The sequence below is a fragment of the Chelonia mydas genome, chromosome 10 (genome assembly GCF_015237465.2).
Source record: "Chelonia mydas isolate rCheMyd1 chromosome 10, rCheMyd1.pri.v2, whole genome shotgun sequence".
In the NCBI taxonomy this organism is placed as follows: domain Eukaryota; kingdom Metazoa; phylum Chordata; order Testudines; family Cheloniidae; genus Chelonia; species Chelonia mydas.
The window spans coordinates 1,770,077-1,796,589 of record NC_051250.2 but is presented as its reverse complement, the minus strand read 5'-3'; the positions used below and the strand labels follow the sequence as shown (position 1 = coordinate 1,796,589).

At 51.8% G+C, this 26,513-nt stretch overlaps 1 protein-coding gene across 1 annotated transcript; it reads right to left on the bottom strand.

The window, feature by feature from the left end:
* Positions 1-9,602: 9,602 nt before the first annotated feature.
* Positions 9,603-25,608, bottom strand: SCNN1G (sodium channel epithelial 1 subunit gamma). The gene is made up of 13 exons (XM_037910366.2): positions 25,495-25,608; positions 20,853-21,177; positions 19,405-19,702; positions 18,581-18,774; positions 17,984-18,087; positions 17,338-17,501; positions 15,757-15,855; positions 14,728-14,845; positions 13,472-13,550; positions 13,324-13,381; positions 12,629-12,690; positions 12,350-12,425; positions 9,603-11,850 (listed from the first exon to the last, which is right to left on the bottom strand). The coding sequence occupies exons 1-13, from the start codon at positions 25,523-25,525 to the stop codon at positions 11,461-11,463; spliced, it is 1,998 nt and encodes a 665-aa protein (XP_037766294.1). The 5' UTR covers positions 25,526-25,608; the 3' UTR covers positions 9,603-11,460.
* Between the last annotated feature and the right edge of the window lie 905 nt (positions 25,609-26,513).

Genomic DNA, 26,513 nt, shown 5'->3' with positions numbered 1-26,513 from the left:
GCTGGGTAGCAAGTGGCTCAGAATGATAATGTGGTTAGTGAGACAAAGGGAATATCTTTTATGACCAGCTTCTGTTAGTGAGACACACAAGCTTTGGATCCACACCGAGCTCTTTGTCAGGGCTCTCAGAGCCACAGGAAAGGAACATTCAGCATCACAGCAAAATGCCAGGTGGGACAGAGTGTTTAGCATAGGTAGTTAGCACATGCTGTAAGGGTCCATTGAAGGTAGAGAGCCCCGTTAACACCTCTGCAGTTATAGGACAAAAATGGGGGCTAGTGGGTTACGGATCGTTGTAATAAGCCATAAATCCAGCGTCTCTGGTCAGCCCATGAGCTTTAGTGTCTGGCTGGCAGAGTTATGAATGTAGGCTCCTGGGCTCGTCTTTTGAAAGTGTTGTGCAAGTTTCCTTGGAGGCTGAGGCCTGAAAGGTGAGATAGAGTGACAGATAGACATGGCTACAACTACACTGCATTCAATGTGGCTAGTAGCAGCTGGATCGCCACAGGACACGGATGGTCTCCGGCTGGCTAATGGCTGGATCGCCAGCACTAGGACTTGCATGTCGTGTTGTAGCCGTGTTGGTCCCAGGATAGTAGAGAGACAAGGGGGTGAGGTGATATCTGTTATTGGACCAGCTTCTGCACGTGAGAGAGACCGAGGGCTTGGCTACACTTGTGAGTTACAGCGCAATAAAGGAGCCCAGGGTGCACGAACTCACGACGCGTCCACGCTTTTCAAGGCACGTAGAGCGCTCTGACTCCGTGGCTACAGCGCTGCTGGTCTCCACCTCGGCGAGTGGAATAACGTTTGCTCCCCCCCCCCCCCCCCCCCCCCCGGAGTGCCGCGGCGCCAGCGTGGACGCCCTGGTCCTATAGTGCGCTCTGATCGGCCTCCAGAAGTGTCCCACAATGCCTGTTCTAGCCACACTGGTCATCACTTTGAACTCTACTGCCCTGCCCTCAGGTGACCAATCGTCAGACCCGCCCTTTAAATCATCTGGGAATTCTGAAAATCCCCTTCCTGTTTGCTCAGCCAGGCGTGGAGTGCTCTCAGTGAATCTTTCCAGATGACCATGCCTCCACGCGCCAGGCGATCCCCAGTATGGAGCAACGGCGCGGTGCTGGACCTCATCAATGTTAGGGGGAGGAAACTGACCAGTTCCAGCTGCGCTCCAGCCGTAGGAATTACGATACCTTCGGGCAGATATCAAGGGCCATGATGGAAAGGAGCCATGACCGAGATGCACTGCAGTGCAGGGTTAAAGTGAAGGAGCTGCGGAATGCCTACCGCAAAGCCCGCGAGGCAAACAGCCGCTCCGGTGCTGCCCCCGCGACCTGCCGTTTCTACAAAGAGCTGGACACAATACTTGGGGGCAACCCCACCTCCACTCCGGGGGCCACCATGGACACTTCAGAGCCCAGTCCAATAAGACAGGAGGAGGAGGAGCAAAGCGGGAGCAAGGGTGCTCCAGAGGAGGAAGATGCCCCGGCATCCCTAGATGCATGCAGCCAGGAGCTGTTCTCAAGCCAGGAGGAAGGTAGCCAGTTACGGTGGCCGGTGCTTGGGGAAGGACAAACACCAGAGGAGGTTACCGGTAAGCGGCTTTTATTTTGGGAAGGAAGTTATTTCCTTGGGGCGAGGAGGGTTAGGGCCGCATGCATGCCTCGATACGGAATAGGGCGTTGATGTGCTCTCTCACATCGTAGAATCGGCCTCAGTGATCTCTTCAGAGGTCTCAGCCAGCACTTGGGCAATGTGCTTGCGCAGGTTTCGTGGGAGAGCCATGTGGTCCTTGTCCCAGTCAGGCTAACATGTCCCTGCCACTGTGCTGTGAGGGGCGGGGGGACCATTGCTGCTCACAGGCAAGCTGCATATGGGCCAGGGCGGAAGCCGCACTGCAGTAGAAGACCCTCCCTTGCTTCCCAGGTCACCCTCAGCAGCGAGATCTCTTCCAGGACGGACTCCTGTGGAAAATGTGGGGACAGAGTTCAGTATAGGGGCCCCTGCCGCTGTTGGCTCTCCCCAAGGCACAGAACCCCAGAGGACAGTACAGTTGTGAAACAATCAGTCCCCCTTGACCCTGTGCTTACTCACCATTTTGGGGCTCCCATGGGTTATGTGCGCTTGCTTTGGGACAGGCAAATTATGCTATTGTGTAGACTGTGCTCGCCCTTATGTACAGGGGAATCATTGCTCTGTCTGGTGTGAACAATGCTGCCTCTGTGAAGTGTTGCATTTTGCCTTTACAGATGCAACCTTGAGATCTCAGCCGTCCGTGTTATCACCGGCCGAAAGACTCCAAAGAATCAAAAAGAGGCCACGTAGAAGCAAGGAAGACACGTTGGATGAAGTAATGCAGCATTCAAGAAATGAAAATCAAAAAGTGCAGGAGTGGCGGGACAGTGAAAGGAAGATCTGCCAGCAGAATGAGGAGCGCTGGCACAAAAGCACGGTGCTCTGGCAGCAAAGCACGGATCGGCTGATAAGCATAATGGAGCGCCGAGCGGACTCGATCCAGGACACTTCCATGCCCGCCCCGCCCCTGCAGCCTTTGTTCCAAAACTCTTTTTCCCTTGTGCCCCCATGTCACCTCAACTCACTTTCCCCAACATTGGGGTTCTTACCGCCACCAGCTGCCTCCAACACCTCTAGGTTCACCACCCAGCCCTGAAAACTATGACCCTGACCCACCGCACTCAGCCCCCATCACCAGGCAGTATAGCCATCCTGAAGTGCAGCACTCATTGCACGGCTGAGTATGATAACAGGACAAACGCAAATCTGTGATTGTACCCTTCCCCACCCCACCCCTTAGCCCTTTCTGTTTCCCAAGCAGTTGTGTTTCTTTTCAATAAATTAATTTTCTTTTCAATAAATGGATTTTTTGGCTTTGAAAACATTCATTATTATTGCATAAAGTAAAAGATACCTTAGCCCAGGAAAGCAACAGGCACTGCAAGTCAGCGTAGCAAGCACAGATTCCTACTAACATTGGAACCATTGCACTTCACTTCCTTGCAGGGCACCAGACATTACTGGTGGCTTTCAGCCTCAGATTGCTCCCTCAAGGCATCCCTAACCCTTGCAGCCCCACGCTGGGCCCCTCTAATAGCCCTGGTCTCTGGCTGTTCACATTCAGCCTCCAGGTGTTAAACCTCCAAGTTCCATGCCTGAGTGAATCGTTCACCCTTCCCTTCACAAATGTTATGGAGGGTGCAGCACGCGGATATCACCGCGGGGATGCTGTCATCGGCCAGGTCCAGCGTCCCATACAGAGAGCACCAGTGGCCCTTTAAATGGCCAAAAGCACACTCCACAGTCATTCTGCACCAGCTCAGCCTGTTGTTGAACTGCTCCTTGCTGCTGTCAAGGCTCCCTGTGTAGGGTTTCATGAGCCACGGCATTAAAGGGTAAGTGGGGTCTCCAAGGATCACAATGGGCATTTCGACTTCCCCTACGGTGATCTTCTGGTCTCGGAAAAAAGTCCCAGCTTGCAGCTTCCTGAACAGGCCAGCGTTCCGAAAGATGCGTGTGTCATGCACCTTTCCGGGCCAGCCTGTGTTAATGTCAATGAAATGCCCACAGTGATCCACAAGTGCCTGGAGAACCATAGAGAAATAGCCCTTCCGATTAATGTACTCGGAGACTAGGTGGGCTGGTGCCAGAATTCTATCCCATCTATCTCCCCTCCGCAGTTAGGGAAACCCATTTGTGCAAAGCCAGCCACAGTGTCATGCGCGTTACCCGGAGTAACGGTTCTTCTGAGCAGGATGCAATTAATGGCTCTGCAAACTTGCATCAACAGGATTCCAGTGGTTGAGTTTCCCACTCCAAACTGGTTAGCGACCGATCGGTAGCTGTCTGGAGTTGCCAGCTTCCAGACTGCAATAGCCACCCGCTTCTCCCCCGTCAGGGCAGCTCTCAATCTCGTGTCCTTGCGCCGCAGGGTGGGGGCGAGCTCAGCACACAGTCCCATGAAAGTGGCTTTTCTCATCCGAAAGTTCTGCAGCCACTGCTCGTCATCCCAGACGTGCATGACGATGTGATCCCACCACTCAGTGCTTGTTTCCCAAGCCCAAAAGCGGTGTTCCACTGCGGTCAGCATGTCCGTGAAAGCCACAAGCAAACTCGTGTCATATGCGTTACTCGAGTTGATATCGTCGGAGCCCTCGCTGTCACTTTGGATCATAAGGAATAACTCGACTGCCAAACGTGATGCGCTGGCGAGACGTGTCAGCGTGCTCCTCAGCACTTCGGGCTCCGTTCCCGCAGACCGAAAGGGAAGACAGAGTGCGCCGTACAAAAACCGTTGAAAGATGGCGCCAAATGTGGACAGAAGCACAGGGATTGCTGGGATGCGAACGGATGCATCAGGGGGCGTTGGGACAGGACCCAGAATGCCCCCCACTCCCTTTCCACAAGCCCCAGCGCCAGAATGGGAGGAGGTGCTCTGTGGGATAGCTGCCCACAATGCACCGCTCCCAATGCCGCTGCAAGGGCCGCAAATGTGGCCACGCCAGTGCGCTTGTTCCTGTCCGCGTGGACAGACTGCTGCGCTTTCCCGACTGCGCTCTCCGAAGGCGGGTTTAACTCAAAGCGCTCGACCTCTGCAAGTGTAGCCACGCCCCAACTTTCAACACAGAGCTTTTCCTCAGGTCTGAGAAACTAACAGTATCACTGCTAACTACAGGCTTTGAACAGATTGTTTAGCACGTTTCAAGAGACCATTGAAGGCGAAGTGGCCGGTTAACACCCCTCCTGTCATAGGGAGGAAATGGGCAGAGGAGCAGCTGGGAGAGGTTAGTTAGTGGGTTACATATTGCAATAAGTCATAAGTCCAGCATCTCTAGAAAGTCACAGCTCAGAAGCCAAATCAAAATAAACCCATGAGATTGACTTCCCCCCTGGAGCAGACATTCAGCCCCATACTCAGTGCAGGCCCTTTCTCCTGGGAATGTGCATTACAGCAAGTGAGCAAGAAAATTTGCATTTCATCTGCAACATATGATGATACAATGAACAGGAAAGTGTTTGTGGTTCTTGCCTGAAGCCCCGAAGCTCTGAGTTAAATCTTGTCCTTATGGCTAAAAGGTTCCTCTGCACTGTTAGGGTCTCCTCTGGGGCTATAAGAAATGGTTTCTGACCAGCACTGATTGTGTGTTCTACTGAATGAAAAAACTCTAAGTACAGGGTGACTCACGCATACAGGCAGCACCTTTGCCCCTGCCCACTGAGCCTGGGGAGTGGTGGGACCTCTCCGGCTGCATCCCTCTTTGCTCTAGGGGCTGCTTGCCCACACTTAAAAGTTTAGCCACTTTACCCATGCAGGCATAGACTGACAAGCCTGTCCTATGCAGGTGCAGTTATACAAGTGTTAAAGGGCTTTAGCCCACAATAGCTTGTTCCAGATTAGGAACTGAAATAATCCATACCGCTCCAAGGCACCTTTATGCTGCTGTAAATGCCCCTGCTCATGGGCTTGCCCTGGGTTGGAATGTCAGCAAAAATTCACACCCCTAACTGACATGCTTATTTCTGTCAGACGTGCAAGTGCAGACCAGCCTGCAGTGCAGGTCTCCCATGCTTAGACCCATCTCCCCTCCAGCACACTGAGCCTTCCTGCTCTCCACAGCCTTCCGAAAATCTTACTTCTGCTGTGTCTTATGCTGGCAACTTCCTGGCCCCTCTGGCTGACGCCTGCCAGCACCCCAAAGCTCTAGTTCCTTAGTATTAAAACCACAGCAAACAAACCACCAGCAAGAAGCCACCAAACATGAACTGTCCTAATGCCACCCTCACCTTATGATCTAACTTAGGCCCCGAACCTTCAATCCAGTGTTCTAGCGTGGAGCCCTGCCCCCCCAAGAAGTCCAGTTTGGCTCCTTGCTAGTGGATCCAACTGCAGGATCAGGACGTGAGACTGTGAACTCTTCTGGACAGGGACTTCTACTGTGTTCGGTAAAGCTCTGAGCCCTCTCTGTGGTGCTGTAGAAAGACTGAGTGAAGGCTGGATATACAGACCACTTCACCTTCCTCTGATGTGAACCTTCCCAGCTGTTCTGCAGCACTACACACCAGCTTCGGGCAGGAAGTGAAGAATCCCGTGTGAAATAGAAGCTGCAATGGGAATTTTTTGTCGGTAGAATATAATTACCCGAAGTGGAACACCGAGCCTAAGTCTTGTCAAACGTACCATGGTATCTTTAATTACTGGTTATGGTCAGGACGTCAGTGCCACGTCGGCCAGCCTGGGGCTGCAGGACACCACCCTGGGCCATTAGCTGAGCACTGCTGGCTACCAGGGACGAGCATGAGTCATCTATTGCATGTTTGCAACACCTGGGTTTTCCTGGCAGATTTCCTGTCGATGGCCAGGTCGGCCAGCAGAGCTATGTCAGCCCGGGGCGTGAAGAGCTGTGATCCATGACTGCCATGGCTGTGCCACCCAAAGCCTGCGTGTACATACCAGGAGAACGTTGCTTCTACCAGCATAGCTTGTTTTGCTGCAGTGCGTGTGAGTGTGGAGTGAGCTGTACCGTACACTCCTGACTATTCGAGTAGCAGGTGGGTCACAGACTTTATTCAGATAATTGGGAGGTTGGATAATCTACAAGGCAGAAGCCATTCAGCAGCAGAGTGGCCTTCCCCACGGCTAAGTGCTCATCCTCTTCTTCCAGGCAGTCCTTCGGGGGGGCCTCTTCTCTATTATCTGTGTACCACTGCATTACCCAAAACCCTTCCTTGTCTCCAAGCGTGTGATTGCTGCAGAGGGCGTGTATCTCATGCTGGGGGACAAAAAGGGATTTGGATAATAAGGTTTTGGTTAAATGGGGAGTTAGCTGTACCGGCAAAAACCCTGCTTTGGCAGTATAGCTGCCTCCACGCGAGGAGTGCTTTGCCTTGAGTGCAGGGGCCTACACTATGGCCTGTTACGGTCCCTTCCAGTCCTGCACGTCTATAAGTCTAGAGTATCCTGGCATTGGTAAAGTGCTCCTAGTGCAGAGTGGGCCAAAGTATTGACCCAGACCCAGTGTTCTTCAGTTGATGACAGATAAAATCTTGGCCTGAGGTGGTGGCTCCTGGCCAAGCACAGCCTGGATGTTACGCATCTGGATGTTGGCCCTTCTCAAGCCAAAAAATTCCTCAGCACCACAAGCTGTTTACAGTCTGTTGCTGCCAAAATATGCACCCTCCAGCGATTCATCTCCAAAGGTCCTGTCAGCTGAGATGGCCCCACAAGCCTTTGGAATCAGGAGCCAGCACAGACTTAAACCTGACATTGGGGAACCACATATTTCCTAAGATCAGAACTTCAGGCCATGTGTGCATTTAATCCAGCAACCCGTGCTCAGCAGACTGGCAATACACACCGGTGATGTGAATCTAACAGGGGCTATCCAATTGCATAAGGCGTGAGAGTATTCGCCGCATCCAGTAACTAATTGATGTAGAAGCAATGCGGCACCCTTCCTCCGTCTCCTTCTCCTGGGAGACTTACAAAATCGACCCGAGTCGTCACTAACTGAGACTGCTGCCCTAGTGGCAAAGAAATGGATTTTAAGATAATTGACATTCTCGTCTGCTCCTCAAATAAGTGATTGGTGAAAAGGAGGAAGAGATGTTGCTATTACACAGGATGGAGCTGTGTAAGCTAGTACAAAAATTGTCTTGGACTCTTTGAGCGCATGAAGGCTGGGGTGTATTGAACAGCTGTTTTCCGCCCCTTTTCTCTGCCTTTCTGGCATTTGGGATTCTGCATGTGTACAGTAATTGAAGCTTGAATTAACCCTCCCCCCACATACATGATTGTACAGCCATGCCAGGGTTTTCTGCCCTTCAAATGGCATCAGCAAAGACAGGTGTGATGCAGCTGCATGGATGATGGAGTGCAGCCTTCTAAAGTATGTAACGTGTAATGGCTTATTCCTGAGCTTGCTCTCGCTTAGTTACAAAAGTAACTTCTAACCAGGGCACATATTGCAGTTTTCTGATGGGAGTGACCCTGGGGGAACTCCCCACCTTCAGAGAACTGGATGCTTCAGTCATTTTAAATCAACCAAACAGCTTTTCACGTACTGGAATGTCAGTTCAAATGCAAAGTGTGTCTAGTGGGCACACTTGCTAAAACCCTCAGCTTCGTGAGAGGTGTTGGGGCTACTCTGCCTAACTAGTGATTTTGGAAAGCTGCAAAGACGTAAAATGCTCTAGAACTCCTATTGTGTTGGAACATGCTGGCTCCTTGCCTCAGAGAGGGGTTGTAAACTGTTCTGGCTGCAGCGAAAACTTTCATTCTTTAAAGCCCCATTTCTTGCATAAAGCTCAGGAAGCCAGTGTGTGGCATTGGTCTAGCCGAGTGACACACAGGCCCCCAAACGCCTCACTGCTACCAAAAATGTGAAGCACAATTGGTGACATATCTCAGTGGCCCTGACAGGCTGAGAACGTACCAGCTTCACCACATCCCGCTGCAAGCTGGCAAGGCCAGGCTCACGGCTTCCACTGGGAACAATGCCCAGAGGTCATGCAGGATGGCCTGGTGGGAAGCCAAGCTGTGTATATGTACATCACGGCTCTCCATTGTGCATATGGGGCCTGGCATCCTTCCTCCCTTTCAGACGTTAAACTTCGTCATGGAGCAGAGGGAGGAGCTGACTGAGTTCAGAGTCCTGGTTTCATCCAACTAAATGGAGGAGAGGCTGGGAAAGGACCCGCCTTAAGAGCATGGCAGGTCGTGAGCCAGGGAGATGTTACCATCCTAGTTGCATAGGAAAGCGGGAAAGCCCTTGACATGTTTCATTTAGAATGTCACCCCACAAAAGAAAAGCATGTTTCAGTTCCCGAGCTTTGTTCTGGCACAGTGGAGAAGCATTGTTCCAGACAGAACCCCAGAGAATCCGCTGTCCAAGGAGCCCTGCCTTTCTCACTATAAATCACAGCATATTTATAGTGTTAATGAGGTGTAACTTCTGGGAAATGACCACCTGATTGCAGCACACACCTTTGGCAAAGCCCCGGAAGATGTGGGGGAATTTTTGTGTTGATTTGACATAGAATTTAATCAGGAAGTTGGCAGAAGGTATGCCTTGTGGGAGAAGGTGCCTCTTCAAATAACAAGACATGGTTGTTTATAGAGGACCCAGGCAGCCAACCCTTTGCTCTCAGCATTTCATCCCTTCAAGGTAGAGCCTCTACCTTGCCCCTTTGGTGGCAAGGTAAATCAATTCCACCCTAGTGTATCTACACGGTGGGGTAATGTGCTCTGGGGGATGTGATTTCTAAAGTGTGTTAATTGGTCCACGTAGACCCTGCTGGTAGTTAAAGCCCTCCAGGGAATGTGTTGTACATACCTGCAGGGACCACATGGACCAATTAATGTGCAACACAACGCGGCTGTAATTTCTAAAGCGCATGGTGCACAGTACATTAGCCACTGTGTAGACAAGCCTGAAGGGTAACTCCCAGTTGCTGAGCAGTTCTGAGTTGGTCCCTTGTTACAAATGTAAAGGACTAGGATAGAGCGGGCCAGGGCAGAGCGAGGCACAGCTCGCTTGTTCTCAGCAATGACTTTGGACATCCAAGCAGAACAACACACACATCCATTAACTAAAAAAACCCAGTTTATTCAAAAATATATCTTTCCCTGTTCTTCGTTTTCCAGCCTCCCTGCTGGTAAATAATTCAGTTAAAAAAGACTTCTTGTATTGCACTCTTGGAAACATCTTTGTTCTCACTGTTAAAATGCCTGATTCATTTGACAACACAGTACTCAGAAAGCCCATGAGGTCATGCTGGCCCAGCACACAGCCATCCTAACACTCATGCAGCCCACCCAGACTCAGACTCAGAGCAGACTCAGCTCCCAGGAGGCCACGGCTGGAACCAACTAGGAAGAGGGAGATTCTGAGTCATGGCCGGGCGCCCACCCCTCCATACAGAATGCACCTGCCAGGTGTGTGCTCCCCTGCAATAAACTGGGCACACCAGAGAGGACAATGAACGGCAGCCTTCACTCTGGGGTCTCAGTGGGAGTTTTGCTGTTGACTTCAAGGGGGGCAGAACTGGGCCCTGAATGTTCTCGCGATCATGTGCTCAAGGCAGGGAAACTCCAGTGATTTGGGCTAACCCATTCTGTGAGAACAGGCATGAGCAGTGACCTTTTTAGAACCAATGTTTGAAAACCAGCGTCTGTTTTCATCTCAATTCAGTGGGTCAGATCTGCAGGCACAGTGCCTCCCGGCCAGGGAAGAACTAGTGGTAGGATCCAAGGAGCCCGTGCACAGGGGCTTGGCATCAGAGAGAGCAGCTCTATAGGGAACTCGCTGCATGCTAATGGACAAGGGGAGTTTAAGGGAAACATGCCTGGGGATGGGGTCAGTGTATCTTCTGCTCACTGTTCCCCGTTAAGGCTGGGTCTGGGTGCAGGAATTCCCAGGGGGCTCTGCTGCCACTGTGCCCTGGAGTGGGATTCCTCTTCCTTCCTGGCCCTTGAGTTGCTCCCCAGAGCACAGCCCAGTTCTTCGGGCTGTGTGCGGGCTAAGGGTGTGTGCCAGTGAATGAGGCTGGCATTTGAATGGTATTTCCCAGCAGAAGGGCCAAAATGACTGTAGCATGAAGAGGATTCAGCTGCCCTTTGAGAGTGCTGGAACCCGAGTGTGCCAAGGGCACCTGCACTTTAAGTGGGTTACTTTGAGTGCACTGATTGCCGTGTCTGGTCATTATCCTGCTCAGAATTAGACTTCAGGCATTTTAAAGGAAGGGTTGGGGATGACTCTGGCTCCCTTTTACTCAGGCTGAGTCACGCCTTACTCCAGGAGGAGTTCGATTGGCTTTCAAGGTTCTCCTCCAGGCTAAGGAATTTCTCTCTTGGGATGCGGCTGGCAGAATCCTACCTGCTCAGTGTTTAGCTGAACAGGTTAGAATCTGACCCTACAGTGGTATTTTCCTTTCCTCTTGCCACCATCCAGTACCTGCAGGTTTTAACTCTTTTCCGAGAGCTCCCTCTATGCCTGCTCCTAGCCAAGTAACACAAGCCGCCCTAAAGGCCTGGGTTGGTCCCACCTGGAGCAGGTGTGGCATCATGCTGATATGCCCGCTTCTCCCGAGGCGTGATTCCTACCCAGATGAAATGGGGAGGGGTGTGTGGCTTGTCACTGTTTGGCAAGACCCATCACGGCTCATTTCCACATCCTACACAAACCAGTGCCAGCAACCCTTCATTGGAAAACACCAGGGACTTGGACCTGGCGTTACCAACCCCTGCTCTATGCTGGGGGGCTGAGTCCTCCTGCCCACGCTCCTCCCAGAGATGCTTTCACCACAAAGCTCCCAATCCCTGAATTCGAGGCTGGACCCAATAGTCCCCTAGCGCTCACCCCCAGACACACACCTCTCGCTCCTGGACACCCGGATGACACGTTCATTGCCTGCTTTGGCCTCTGGATGAGGAGACAAATATGGTCAATGGCTCCTGCCCTCCAGAGCGTCGGGCTGCAAGTCTGTGAATGCAGCGTTTAGCTGCAAAGTGCTGTAGTTGGGCGGGGGAGTCCTGGGCATGTGATTTTCCTGGGGCAGTGGTAAGTGAAGGGCAGTGTTAAAGGTGGGCAGGTCCTCGTCGGGGCACACGGGGTGGTCGTGGCCCACTTTGGCTGGAGCGTTACGCTGAGGGGGCTCCTGAGGGGGTGTTGCTTTTCGGTCATTCCACCATTTCTTTGCCTTTTGCCAGCGGTGCCGCATGACGATGAAGAAGGAGTCGATGAAGAAAACTTCGATGATCTCAATGACACAAACCACAGAGCAGCTCATCCAAAGGCCCAGCTGGCCCCCGAAGTTGGAAAGAAGGATGACAATCTGGAGGAGAAGAGAGTGCAGGGTTACACCTGAACCAGCCAGGCAACCGGCAGCAGCCAGAGAGGAGACGTCTCTGAGCTAGAGCAATCAGCGTCTGTCACGAGGTGCCCAGGGGCTGGCTAACTAGACACTGTTAAAGGGACACAACCTGCCCAATACAGGAGTCTGGTCACTAAAGTGAAGGCAAAATATAATTGGCAGGTCTCTAAGCTTCCTGCCTGCTCCACTCTAGCTTATGCTCTAGAAAAGTCAACTCATGTTGAAACAGAACAGTCACTTACACTTGTCTCCGGGCAGTTCCCCGTGGAGAGGTGCCTACGTGACAGAGGACAAGGACTGAATGAGCCAAGGAACCTGACCTCCCCACATGCCCCTGGAGATGCTAGCGACAAGACAGGACTGGGGCACGTTGGAGGGCACTGTTTGGGGGATCTTGTCCTGCCGCTGCCTGTACTGGACCTATTCTGGGTCTAAACAGACCGCAGACGTCAGAACTTACGTTGTTGGCGGGATTCTCGGAAATGAATCTCTCGTTCAGGTCTTTGTAGAACACCACGAGGTTTGCGAGGTCCGTTCTGGGAAGGGAGAGAGAGAGAGCAGGCCCTGGCTTTAGTCAAACAATAGCGTGAGGCTCACTGAAGAGTGATTTAAAGAACCAGTTGGACAAGTAGGGCCAGGCCCGTCGTAGGGAGCGTTCTTTTCCATTGCCATTGTTAGGGCCGCTGTGATTGTATCTGAACTCGGGACACAGGCTGGAAATACACAGGGGGAAACTTACTTGTTCAGCATTTTGTTGATTTTCTGCCCTTTGTCCCAAGAGAGGACTCGAAGCATCCAGTCCTTGGAAAACAAGAAAACAATGCAACTGCCATGAGCACAAGCCCAGGGAGCCCAGGATGTGACAGCTCATTTGGCTCAGGTTCCATTCTAGAATGCCATGATTGTGTGGTGGGGCCCACACGCTACCGCCAAGTGGGGGGATCTCGCAGACCCAGAGAGACTGAACCCCCAGGGGACACGTTTGCAGGTTAGCTGGTGTGAGCTCCTTGGCCAGGGCCGTGTCCTTGTACCTGGCTATGGGAGCCTCACACATTGCAAGTGTTCAGATCCCGTGGTCAGGAGCACCAGGCCAATGCTCACAAATACAGAAGGGGCCTCTCACTCCCAAGGCTGCACCTCTGGATTTTACCTAGTTCCTGTAGGAGCTGTGAAGCTTCCCCGCCCCCTTTCATTGTGGGAGGCCGTTCGCCCTTGTAACCTCATCTCCCCATCGCTGAGAAATCTGGGCTCATCCCCACCTTTGGGCGGAGGGCAGCCCTCACTGACACAGCAGCAGAAGCAGGGGAAAGCCCCAGCCTGACAATGATCCCTTGGTCCAAGGCACAAGGGAACCAAGCCAGCCTGAATGCAGAGCTGCGACTCTCGTCGTGCATCTAGGCCGGCTGAGCAAGCAGAGCAGAACTGGGAGCTCACCTCAGAAACTGAAGATGGCCACTGGGCTAAGCTGGTGGTCAGCGTCCATTCCTTAAAGCTGTGGGAAAAGAAGCCTAGTGTTAGCTGTCAGTCTGAATGCCTGCACGAGGGAAGTTTCATTTCTTGCCTGTCTGGCAGCAGGACCTACCTGCAGGCTTCCTTGCAAATCTGCTGACAGCCCAGCTGCTCCTTCACAAACTTCTCATGCAGCTTGTAGTAGCAGTACACTGCAGAAAGAGAGCGCAGGGTAACTGCTGGCCAAGCCGGAGAGAGTCTGGTCTCGTGCTTAATACACTGGGCTTGGGAGATCTGGGTTCAATTCCTGGCTCTGGAACAGACTCGCTCTGTGCCCTGGGCAAGTCCCCCCTCTTCTGAGGGTCTCATTTCCCCAGCTACGAAATGGGGGTAAATGCTTTCCCTGGAAAGACGCGCTCCTCGGGGCAGGGACAGGCGCTCGCTATGCTTATGCCGTGTCTAGCAGTGAGCATGGTGTTTCTCAAATGCAGCCACCGGCGGCTTTTCTTGTGGCCACAGCCTCCTTGACTGTGATTTGGGAGGGAGGGGAAAGCAGCGGCCCCTCCCCGTCCCTGTTGCTCCTGGATGCACTGCCCTGGTGTTGGTTGCTACAGCCGCCAGCGGGGGGTTGGGCCCTGCTCCCATCTGGAGACACCTGGGGGAGCAGGCAGCTGGTGAGTTCCCCACCTTTCCAGCGGCAGTGGGGCTCAGGCGTTGGGCTCCAGCCCTGGGGTGGCAGGACAGCAGGCTCTGGCCATGGGGCTTTGGGCTCCAGCCCCAGGCCCTGACCCCCAGCCACAAAGCTTCATGCTCTGGGCCCCTGCTACCTCCCCTGGCCAACCACCCCAATGCCCCATTACTAGTTAGCAATAAATAAGTTACAATGATTTGGCCATGTCTATGTGCACATTTGTTTGTTTTTCCTAATGCTAATTAAGTATTTTAGGGAAAAATGTGAGAGTGGCCATCAGCAAGAGTTGGTAGCCGCTCTGTGACTGGCCACCAAAAAATTTGTCCTGAGAGCCCCTAGCACAACAGAGCCCTGGACTCAGGCGGGGCCTCCAGATGCTACCAGAGTACAATTAACTAGTGTTACGAAGTGTGTTGCTGGGATTTCAGAGACAAGGCAGCTCTTGCTAGCAGAGAGCTATCTCTGGGCGGAGCAATAAAAGCTGGCCAGGGCGCCCGCATTAGTCCAAGGCAGATTCACCTTTCCTCCAGCCCGGATGGGCTTGTGTGGGTGGCAATTTCAGTGGAGTATAGTGTGCGTGGTAATGATCTAATGCCGGGGCGGAGCTGGGACCTGTCTGCCAGCAGGACATTTGGTGGTTGTAACTAGGCGGTAAAGGAGGTTGTGCGGGGGCTTTACTCATGCTGTGGAGAACTTACTCCAGTTGGGGTATTTCTTGTAGTTGCAGTATTCTGCCCCGGGAGGTAAGGGCTGGGCGTACTGGGCACAGCCACAGGTATCCACCATGGCCCTCTGGAAACAGGAATGCAGGCAAATCTGCAGGGAAAGAAACCAACAAATGCACAAGCAGGCCTGGGTTGCTTCTAGGTTACTGCTCTGTTCCAAAATGGGTTGTCAGCTGGAACCAGCTGGAACTAACATTTTCAGCTGGCATTTCCAGTGGGTGGGGCCCCATCTTCAGTCCCTACTAACTGCAGTGCCGGGCTCCATGCTTTAATGCACTAACTCTGCTGGAAGCCCGTGTGACCTCAGCTGGCATCACATCACCGGGTGCTGGCATTTTAATACCCATTAAAAGAAAAATCAAGCCCAGGTACTGGATTTGCAAAAAGTAGCAATTAATACAAGAGCAATGGGAATTATCATGGAGGAAACCAGGATGCTTGATGCTCTCAAGGTGGAGCCTATTACAGGAGCCTTGCAAAACTAGTGGAAACTTTCTTTGTAAGTGTTCTGCTGGTTGGACACAGATTAGATAGTATCAGTTATTCATGGAGTCTTATCTGACAGGGGTCACAATTTCTGGCTTCAAGGCTTACTAAGCTGCAACATTTGTTTGGCCAATATTTTCCAGTCCAGCAGTGCCAGAGAATTTCATAATGAGCTAATGTTCCTGCTATATGACAGAATCCCCAAGGCAACTTCAAGCTTCAATCATTTTGGAACAAAACCCTGATTTTAAAAGTACTACGGTATTCTACAGCTGTGATCCAAAGCATTCAACTGCAGCAGTGCTCCTGCAGGGCTGGGGGCTAGCACTGCAGAATACTGTGCTGTTTGTACAAGGGGATCGCCCAAATGGCTGAAAAACCTGAGGAAGAGCTCCGTGCGGCTCGAAAGCTCGTCTCTCTCACCAACAGAAGTTGGTCCCAGAGCAGATATAATAATTTTATTAATATTACATCCCCCACCTGGTCTCTGAAAAAGCAAGAGTAACAGAGCTTTACCTGGAGCGAGTAGCTCTTGTTGTAGAGGTTCGCTACTGGAATGTCAGTGCCAGTCTCTGTGCAGTCGCTGTACGGTTTGCTTAGCTTGTGAGACCGAGTCTGAAAACCAGAAAACAAATGTTGACTTGAGAGACCCCAGCCGAGCTGAAGGAAAGAGACCATTCAGTGCTGCTTATTGGACACCCTGGGAGCACAGTCCTAAATGATAACAATGATGGGGCAGGACTGAAGCTAGCTTATGTGAATTAGCCTGTAGGACGTAGGTTGCTTCTATGTAGGAGATTATGTGGCTAGAATTGTTTTTAGATTTTTTCCTAATTATATTTGACGCCTCCATGAGATGCCTCCTGCCTACCATAATTCAGGGTACTCAAAGTCTAACCGCCTACACATTCAGAATATTTGCAATGGCTCCCTGCTACGAAAGGGCACTTCTTCCACATCAGAGTTTGTGTGCTGTCAATCTTATTCACTCTGCACCAAGTCTTGTTCTGTGGCCAGCTGTCTCAAGACACGACTCTGGGACTTTAAGGCAGTGTATGGCTTAGTTGAGGAATGCCAAGGCAAACCACGTGTTTCAATATCTAGAGTTGGTCTAGTAGAGTTTTGCTGATGTGGTATGTGGAGTTGTTCTTATTCTATAGGCATCAAAACAAGGACATGGGGGTTAGGCAGGATTGGGAGGTATTTTAGGTCTCTATAGATCTAACCCTCTGCTGCTGATTACTCATGCCTGCTTTTATAGAAAGCTACAAGCCTCTTTGGGAAAGTCCCATATTTTTAGACACTATAAAGTCACTTGTCCCTAATGCTTATCCAGACACCTGGAAGATAGTCAACTATATGCACATGTGAACCTGTCAGACTTTATCCTACTGTCCTTTCTAATGCATGACTATCAGGGCATGGCTTGACACACCCAGCCACTCCAAATACTACTTTGGGAAACTCCCAGCACCTTATTTCAGCCTCCACCCTACCCTGAGTGATAGCAATGGTGGGAGATTTCCCGAGGCAGGCGAGTGCAGTCATGGCCACCTGGAAGGGCCTCTTCACAGCCAGGAGGGCAGTAAGCACAGACCCATCTAGCCAATCAGAATAGCCAGATGTCAGAGTTGTGCTTTAGCTCGTCTGCTCTGGCAGCCAAACCACCTGATTTGACCCACAACCATGTCTGTACTGTGCTACAGAACATGAGTTAAAGCAGGGGTTTGATGGTGTGGATGGTGCCTCAGACGTTGTAGAAAACATCAAAATCCTCAAGAAATCCATGGGATAAAACCAGGATCACCCGTAGGTGTGGGATTCCCACAGGCCTGTATTTCCAACAGCTCTCACCCCTGAGCAGTAAAACGTGAGTCAGGAGAGTGCTCAAACACAGCTCAGTTACAGTGGCTCTCTCTCTGGCCTCATGCTTTCTAAGGTGCTTTAGATAGCCAGGCCTGGGGCATAAATGTACCCTCCCAGCTCTCTGCTAGCTTTCCTGGATGCTGTGAGGCAGCAGCGGGGATCTATTTAACACAATTAACACAGTGTTTGTAAGCGTTCATGAGCCCGAGAAGAAAGATCTCTGCCACTCACAAAGTGCATCCCAATGGAGGTGGCCACTGCAGTCTCAATCTCAGTGCCAATATCTTCAATAAAGGGATATTCCTGCTGGTCGTGGACAATGATTTTGGCCCCCGTCGAGGTCACCAGGAAGGGATTGTAATCTGCTTCCTCTATGTAAAGAACGACCTGCAATCCTGCAGAACAAAGAAATAGCATTGACGGGGTTAAAAAAAGCTAGAGCCCTAGCTTAGGGAGAGTTGACTCGTCTATGGTCACTGTACAATCTTCTTCAGTTTTAACTGTCATCATCCGTTTGCATTAAACATCTGGCTTCAAGTGGAATTGTCTGGATATCATTGGAGTGTCCAAGCACTCCTGCAGCTAATCTTTAGCATCCAGCACAACTAATAATAACTACTAGTGATGACTTCGAATGTTACTGAAAACCTGTTAAAAAACCAAGTTACATAACTGGAGAGGAATAATTTCAGGTGGAAAAACTCTAGTGATGCAACAACAGTTGATTCATGTGATTTGGCAACAGCTTGGGGAAATGTTCATTTGAACCAACCCAATCAGATAACATGTCTAATGCCGACATGTCTGTCAACCCCCTTAGGATGCAGTTCCCTGAACAGTCTGCTTTCGAATGTCTCTACCAGCTTGGTCCCCTTACCATACTCGCTGCCTCCTGTGGAGGTGGTCAGGACTTTCCCGTCTTCTCCACTATTGAAGGTGTAGCAGTTGCCGTGCAGTGGATGATGGAAAGGGGTGAAGTTTCTAAAAGAAAGCAAACATTTTTTTCATCCTAGGCTCTGGTCTAACTGCCCATGGCAATGTAAATTACTCACTGGATCACCCATGAGCCTGAGAGGAGAGAGAACAAGCAGGTTTGGTGCTTGAAGTTCATTTTAACAGTCTTTCTTTGTGCTCCAAATGACTATCCTCCTTCATTCAACCCACCTTCAAATGCACGTTTACTGCTAAACCTGTCAGCGATAATCTGTCAGAGCAAGACGTGTGTAACACAATGTTAAAATTTACACATCTGTCTTCACCATTCTGAGCCTGGTGATTGGCTGATTGTCAGTCTGAATGGTGCAGTCCGCCTAATCTAGATAGTAAGCAAGGGACGGTGTCTTCCTCTATGCTCTGTATATTCCTGAGCGCACCGATTTGCACTCTGTAAATAACAAACATTTAATTCCTAATTGTTTGACGTTTATTTTAAGAAGTGAGAAGTTAGGCTGGTGAGTAATTTTTGTGCACTGACCTTGTGTCGCAAGATATCCCATCGAAGAAACACGTCAGCAGAAGATCCTCAGCGGAGTAGCCCATATTCACTTTCGTCTCCAGGGGTATTTGTGCCATGATGTTCATATAGTGCAGCTTGTACCATTCTTGAATAGCATTTACCCCAGAGCTGAATGTGTAAACTGCACAGTCGCTGCTGTTGTTTGGGTCACACTAATAAGAATAAAGGAGGAAAATGAGTTTCAGATGAGGAAGATGTGGTATAATTTTCCACTGAAGGGTTTGCAATATGATTTCTACTGAACAGTGCTACTCAAGCAAGAAGTTTCTAGTTGCGGGGGGAGGAAAAAAAGACAAATAAGGTATTACGGGATACAAACAGTTCCTCTTCAGTAGGTCCTTGGTAGACCTCGTGTTGAGAACTGTGTGCATTCTGAAGGCAGATCAGTCTGGAAAAGGTACAGAGGAAGCAAAGTGGCTCATCTGGGCACCAGTGGCCTTTCCTGTGAGCATGGACATCAGGAACTGAATGTGTGTAACCTTAAAGAAGCATGGCTAGTGGGGGCTCATCATGGGGGATCTAAGAAATGACCTCCCTGGTGTCATGGTTGGCAATAAGGAGGAAGCAGTTTAGGCTGGATTTCAAAAAGAACTTTTTCTCCCCGAGAAAAAGTATCTATTCTTTGTATCTATTCCTCACTAAAGCCTCAATTAACTCTTGAAAGTTTTATCATTTCCCTCCACTGCTACACTTGTCATCTACTCAAACAGTCGTGCCTGCCCTAGCACATCCACTCCCTGTGCCAACACCGCACCCAGTCACCACGTAGGAATGGAACTCACCAACTGAAAGCCCACAACATCTTGTGGATCCCCAGTATTCACCATGCTGGAACCTTGGTGAAAGACACTAGTCTCAATTTTCCGCTTATTGCCACTTGGAATCTCAGTAACAGTCTTCTTAGAGAGGTCTTTGAACTTTAGCAAAGGGATTCTTTCAAGAAATTTGCTCTCTGTAGCGTTCCAGTCATCTGCATCCCGACGTATCTTGGATTTGCCCTCTGAAAAGCCATATAAAGTCTCCAAAGCATTTTTTGTCTCTTTGTCCAGTTCAGACAAATGCTCTTTCATTGCACTATATCTACATTGGAGAGAAGGTAATAGTAAATAATATGCCATATTCTCCCGGTGTCAACCTGCTGGAATACTTCATGCAGTCCTATCCTGTCCTACGCATTGTACAATGAATAGCCCATTATAGGGGACACCCAGCTCTTCCTCATTCTCCTCCCTAGACTGACTTAGTACTGATGCTTCACTTGGAACTTTTATTCACACAATTAATTTGAATTGGCTTGGGTAAAAACTAGATCCTAGAGATTGCCCATTGAATGAAGGATTATGGACAACAGGCCATTATAAACAGCAACAGACTGAGCTGTGAAGAGGTCACTGTAAGATCTGAGCTTCTTTAAAATCTTAATTAATGAGCTGGAGAGGCTAGAGAAGGCAGTAATAGATAGATATTGGGGGATTGCACTAAATGAGGAGGAATTGCCAAAACTAGAGAGAGCAGAAAGATGGACAAGAAATGGAAAAGATTTATCCTGGGGACAATGCAGCTGGGACAATACAATCTGAAATGCAGATCCTCCGTGGGCAGGAGAGACCAGAAAGCAAGAATGGCAGAGAGAGACTGGGGTGGGGAGAGCGGACAGCAGATTAGACAGAAGTGTGCAATACAGTTTGGCAGGAAAAAGAACCCAATGTGATTTTGGACGGCATATGCCAAGGCATCCCATCCAAGCAAGAGGAGATGGAAAACTCTCTGCCCCCCGTTGGAGAGTTTGTGCCTGGAATATTAGTTAGGCCTGAGCTCTCCATTACTGGAAAGACGGCATTCAGAGAGGGAACTGGGGGGGTTGATGTGTGCAGAGAGATAAAACGAGCTAAATGCATCTAGCTTGGCTCAGCGCTGGTAAGTCAAATATGGCTACAAATGTCTGACGAGTGTAAACAGCCAGAAAGTAGAGGTGCAGCATTTTAGGGTGCTGTGGGAAGGGGGCAGAGCTAACAATAAGGTGATGGAATTAAAGAGCAGGGGTGTCAGAGCAGTAGGATAAGCTTCCTGAGGGGCTCAGTGCTGGACAGAGTTTTGAGGAAAAATTATTTAACAAATGTCTGAGAAACACTTTCCTCGTGTCCTTTGAAAGCATGCTCACCCTGGCCACAATGGCATGACCCTGCCATTCATACAGTAATTAGCCATCCCCTGGCCCCTCATGGCTTACTTGTAAGGGTTGATATTGCAGATGGTGACAGCGGGGAAGGGCAGCTTCTGGAACTGCACGGTGACTGAGACAGAGGCCGTGTAATAGGACATGACGAGCTCAGCACACTGCCACAGGATCAGCCCCACGGCGCTCAAGGTGAGCAGGATCCAGATGAACCTGCGCAAGCGTCCCCTTGATACCACGATACGCCGGCAGCCATGTGTATTGGTGTTCATGCAGTACCAATGCATCAGCTCACTGACTGTTGGAGCCTGAGGGCCAGTCACTGGCAAAGTCTTCTTGATCTTGGCTTTGATCATCTGCCCAGGAGCCATGTTTAACTCTACACATGGAGGGTGAAAAAATATGTTAAAGAAACAAAATGGGTGAGGTAATATCTTTTATTGTACCAGCAATTGGTGAGAGAGACAAGCTTTTGTGATCAACGGCTCAATGTCTAGTTGGCAGCCGGTATCAAGTGGAGTGCCCCAGTGGTCAGTCCTGGGGCCGGTTTTGTTCAACATCTTTATGAGTGATCTGGATGATGGGATGGATTGCACCCTTAGCAAGTTCGCAGATGACACTAAGCTGGGGCGGGGGGGGGGGGCGGAGATAGATATGCTGGAGGGTAAGGATAGGGTCCAGAGTGATTTAGACAAATTGGAGGACTGGGCCAAAAGAAATCTGATGAGGTTCAACAAGGACAAGTGCAGAGTCCTGCACTTAGGACGGAAGAATTCCACGCACCACTACAGACTAGGGACCGAATGGCTCGGCAGCAGTTCTGCAGAAAAGGACCTAGGGGTTACAGTGGACGAGAAGCTGGATATGAGTCAACAGTGTGCCCTTGTTGCCAAGAAGGCCAATGGCATTTTGGGATGTATTAGTAGGAGCATTGCCAGCAGATCGAGGGAAGTGATTATTCCCCTCTTTTCGGCACTGGTGAGGCCACACCTGGAGTATTGTGTCCAGTTTTGGGGCCCCCACTACAGAAAGGATGTGGACAAATTGGAGAGAGTCCAGCGGAGGGCAACGAACATGATTAGGGGGCTGGGGCACATGACTTATGAGGAGAGGCTGAGGGAACTGGGATTGTTTAGTCTACAGAAGAGAAGAATGAGGGGGGATTTGATAGCTGCTTTCAGCTACCTGAAGGGGGCGTTCCAAAGAGGATGGAGCTCAGCTCTTCAGTGGTGGCAGATGACAGTACAAGGAGCAATGGTCTCAAGTTGCAGTGGGGGATGTCTAGGTTGGATATTAGGAAAAACTATTTCACTAGGAGGGTGGTGAAGCACTAGAATGGGTTACCTAGGGAGGTGGTGGAATCTTAGAGGTTTTTAAGGCCCGGCTTGACAAAGCTCTGGCTGGGCTGATTTAGTTGGGGTTGGTCCTGTTTTGAGCAGGGGGTTGGACTAGATGACCTCCTGAGGTCTCTTCCAACCCTAATCTTCTATGATTCTATGATTTTGCATTACAGAGCTTTTCTTCAGGTCTCGGAGTAGAGTTGCCAACTCTGACTGAAACTATTCTGGGAGATGTTTTCCCCCAACATGACAAAATGTCATTTAAAATATCCTATTAAAATCTCCCAGATTACTTTCAATAGTCACCAGGTGATCAGTGCTGATTCCTGGAGACTCCAGGCCAATCCTAGAGGGTTGGCAACCCTATCTGGGAAAGGTATTCAGTATTTTAAAACAATATGGAACCAAGTGAGTACAAGGCCACTTCCCTAAGCAGACAGCGGTCTCTGGAGGGCATTCACAAATCTAGCAGAGGCATATGCAAACTCATTAATCTCTGGTATTTCTTGCTTGCTCCCTTTGCTAATTATCCGGGTGATCTGTGTTAAGCCAGGGCCCCCTGCCTTAGAGCTCATCTGCTCCTCCTGCACCAAATTCACTGTGGCCCAATCCTGCAAATACTGTTGATCTCAACGCCGGGGTTTACTGACATGAGTAAAGTTACTCTTACGCAGAACTGTTTGCAGGATTGGGCCCTAAGTGAGAATTACAGGCACTTCCAGGGCAAACAGGATAATGACATCGGCATAAAGAAAAGGAGGACTTGTGGCACCTTAGAGACTAACCAATTTATTTGAGCATAAGCTTTCGTGAGCTACAGCTCACTTCATCGGATGCATACTGTGGAAACTGCAGAAGACATAGCCTCTCACTGACACAGCTGCCAGGCTGGGAAGCACAGGCCTCTGATTACAATAGAAACACCTGGCAGCTACAGAGACAGGAACCCGCAGTTACTGGCCCTAGCCTATTATTCTGTATCATGGAACTTGAGCACCTAGAAAGTGTCCTGGTGCAGTGCCAGCTGCTAAGTGCATCACTGATCATTTTTCTAAATATTTCCCAACTAGGAAGTGTCACTGTCACATGTATTTGTGCAAAAAATAGCAAAACACTTCCACACAAATGGCACATTGAAATGGTGAATACAGACTAACACGGCTGCTACTCTGAAACCTAACATTCCACAATATGTTCTTATTGCAGATTTGCCCAAGTCTCTTGAATTCATGAATCTTTTAAAGGAAAATCCCACTGTTCAAAACCAGACGTAAAGACACACACAGCTGCAGATCTCCAGTCGTGTACAAAATGTTAGAAAAATGATTATCATACACATTGTAAGGAGAGTGATCACTTTACATAAGCTATTACCAGCAGGAGAGTGGGGTGGGGGGTAGAGAAAACCTTTTGTAGTGATAATCACCCATTTTTTCATGGTTTGTGTGTATAAAAACGTCTTCTGTACTTTCCACAGTATGCATCCGATGAAGTGAGCTGTAGCTCACGAAAGCTTATGCTCAAATAAATTGGTCAGTCTCTAAGGTGCCACAAGTCCTCCTTTTCTTTTTGCAAATACAGACTAACACGGCTGTTACTCAGAAAAATGAAGTTTACTCAAGAAATAGGAAATCATCATCTTGTACGTACAGACGCTGGGGCCAATTACAACACATTTAATCAAGTGAGCAACTTTACTGGTGCAGTCAGTCCCATTTAAGTTAATAGGGCTACTGAGATGAGTAAAGTTACCCAGGTGCATGAGTTTCCACAGGATCAGGGCCATGATCTGTGACAAGGGAAGGGTCCCTCTGCATTTGAAAGCAAGAGCCAGGCAGGAGCTTTCCCGTGTGGTTTAAGTTATCCATTATTACAAGTGTTTGCTGATTTTAACCTGAAAGATACACACTTATTTTCTACCCAGATGTTTCTAGGAAGTGGAACTGAAGCAGCCCTGGAAGGCACCAGCCTCACTTCTCTGCTAATTGGGGCTCTCCTTTGTCACCCCCTGCCCTGAGGTTCACCTGGCCTCCTTGGGCACAAACCCTTGTGCAGAACTCCCACTGGTGGGACAGACCTGCAGGGTCCATCCCCAGCACTCTCCTGGCCCTGGGTTTTGCCTATACAAGGAGGGAAGGATCAAGGCCCCAAGGCTCCCGCCGGGAAGCAGCAGTACATGAGCAGCCCCCCGTCCCAAGCGGTCCTGGGACCCTTCCCTCAGGAAGAGAATGAAAGGCTGAAAAGCTCTGCCATGCCCCAGGAGCTGTGCGTTGCCGCCAGCTCTCCAGGCAGGCGGACCAGCCAGGAGCCCAGCCAGGGGCGCTCAGCCCCGCCAGCTGCTCGGAGGCAGGCGCTGGGGTAGCTGCAGAGACAGAATCGCCTTTAAAACGCTCCGGTCTTTCCCAACGGCGCCGGTGTCTCCAGGCCGGGGAGGGGAGCTGGGGACACGAGACCCTCGGCCCGGGGGAAGGCTCTGGCTGCCCGGAGACACAGGAGGGGGCATCGCAGTGCCTGGCGCAGGCTGCCCGGCTCATCCCAGCGCAGAGACTGCAGGAGTCAGCGCCGAGGCCATAGGGCGGAGGAGATGCCCGTGGACCCTGAGCGCCCAAGGACTGACAGGTGCGCACTCCCCGGGTCCCTTTCCCCGGGCCCCGCTCTGCTCCGTCCCCCCCGGGTCCCTCCCCCCGGGCTCCGCTCTGCTCCGTTCCCCCGTCCCCCCGGGGGTCCCTCCCCCCGGGCCCCGATCTGTTCCGTCCCCCCCAGGTCCCTTTCCCCGGGTCCCGCTCTGCTCCGTCCCCCCCCCGGGCTCCGCTCTGCTCCGTCCCCCCGTCCCCTCCGGGTCCCTCCACCCGAGCCCCGCTCTGCTCCGTCCCCGCCGGGTCCCTCCCCCGAGCCCCGCTCTGCTCCGGGGCGCCCGGGGTCCCTTACTCCGGACCCAGCTCTGCTCCGTCCCGCCGTCCCCCCCGGGGTCCCTCCCCCCGGGTCCCGCTCTGCTCCGTCCCCCCCGGGGTCCCTCCCCCCGAGCCCCGCTCTGCTCCGTCCCCGCCGGGTCCCTCCCCCGAGCCCCGCTCTGCTCCGGGGCGCCCGGGGTCCCTTACTCCGGACCCAGCTCTGCTCCGTCCCGCCGTCTCCCCCGGGGTCCCTCCCCCCGGGTCCCGCTCTGCTCCGTCCCCCCCGGGTCCCTCCCCCCGGGTCCCGCTCTGCTCCGTCCCCCCCGGGTCCCTCCCCCCGGGTCCCGCTCTGCTCCGTCCCCCCCGAGCCCCGCTCTGCTCCGGGGCGCCCGGGTTCCCTTCCCCCGGACCCAGCTCTGCTCCGGGGCAGGACCCCAGTGACGGGGCACCCCGGGGCGCTCTCACCTCGGGCGTCTCCTGGCCTGCGGGACTCCATGCGGCCGGTGCGGCGGCCGGCGGGTGCTGCAGGCAGGAGGCGGCAGGTGTCAGTGCGGGATGCGAGCGGTGCGCCCCGACCCGCACCTGCTGCGGCCGCCCCGCCCCCGCCCCCGCCCCCGCCCCGCCCCGCCCCCTGCCGCTGCCCGGCCCGCGGCGGCCCCGCGGCGCCCCCTGCCGGCCGGCCTGGTGCTGAGCCTGCCCCTGCGTGCGGCGGGGGCCCGTTCCCTCCGGAGCCGGTGGGGCTGCAGCTGCGGGGAGTGGGGCGGCCCGGGCTGCAGGCAGGGGCCTTGCGGGGCTGCCCCCTCTGGTGGGACATGGGGTGAGCCTGGGCGCACTGGACCGGCCAGCCGCAGAGCAGTGCGGAGCGCTGCCCGGGGTTCCCATTCCCAGGACAGTAGCCTGTGGACCGGGGCCATCCTGGTGAAAACCCTGGAGGGGATGGAGCAGGAGAAGGGGTTAAAGCGTGGGGCACTTCCCCTCCTGTCCATGGGTGTGGGGCAGCGCTCCCCACTGCACCCTCTGCCTGGCTTTTCTGAACATTACTTTCAAAGGAACAAGGCGCAGTCTCAATGTTGACACAAACACAAGACACATAAAACCTGCCCCAACGGAGAGCAAGTCACAATGATACTGTCCGAGGATTCCCAAACGGAGCCTCCTGTCCCCCTGGTGTCAGCCCTGGGCCCAAGAGCCTGCCTGCCCTCCCGGCTCTTCACTCCCTCACTCCAGGCAAGGTCAGTCCCTTGTCGAGGTTCTAGATCAGCGTTCTCAACCTATGGTCCATGGACCCTGGGGGTCCCAGGCTGTGTCTAAGATTTCCAAAGGGTCCGCACCTCCATCCAAATGAAAAAAGGTTGAAAACCACTGTCCTGGATGAGCACCTGCTCTGGATGTCCCTCCTGCTGCCTGGTGGTGGTGGTGGGGTGTGTGTGTGTGTGTCTGGGGGGGGGGGGGGTTATCACACAGGTACAACCTGTGGGAGACCC

Bases quoted from the DNA above. Each gene is read 5' to 3' on its own strand.
- SCNN1G (XM_037910366.2), bottom strand. From the start codon at position 25,525: ATGGAGTCCCGCAGGCCAGGAGACGCCCGAG. The intron at 18,088-18,580 runs GTCAGTGCACAA...GCTTTCTTTTAG, and splicing joins GGGATATCTTGCGACACAAG to AAACTTCACCCCTTTCCATC. The intron at 15,856-17,337 runs GTGAGTGGCAGA...TCTGGTTTTCAG, and splicing joins CCTCCATTGGGATGCACTTT to ACTCGGTCTCACAAGCTAAG.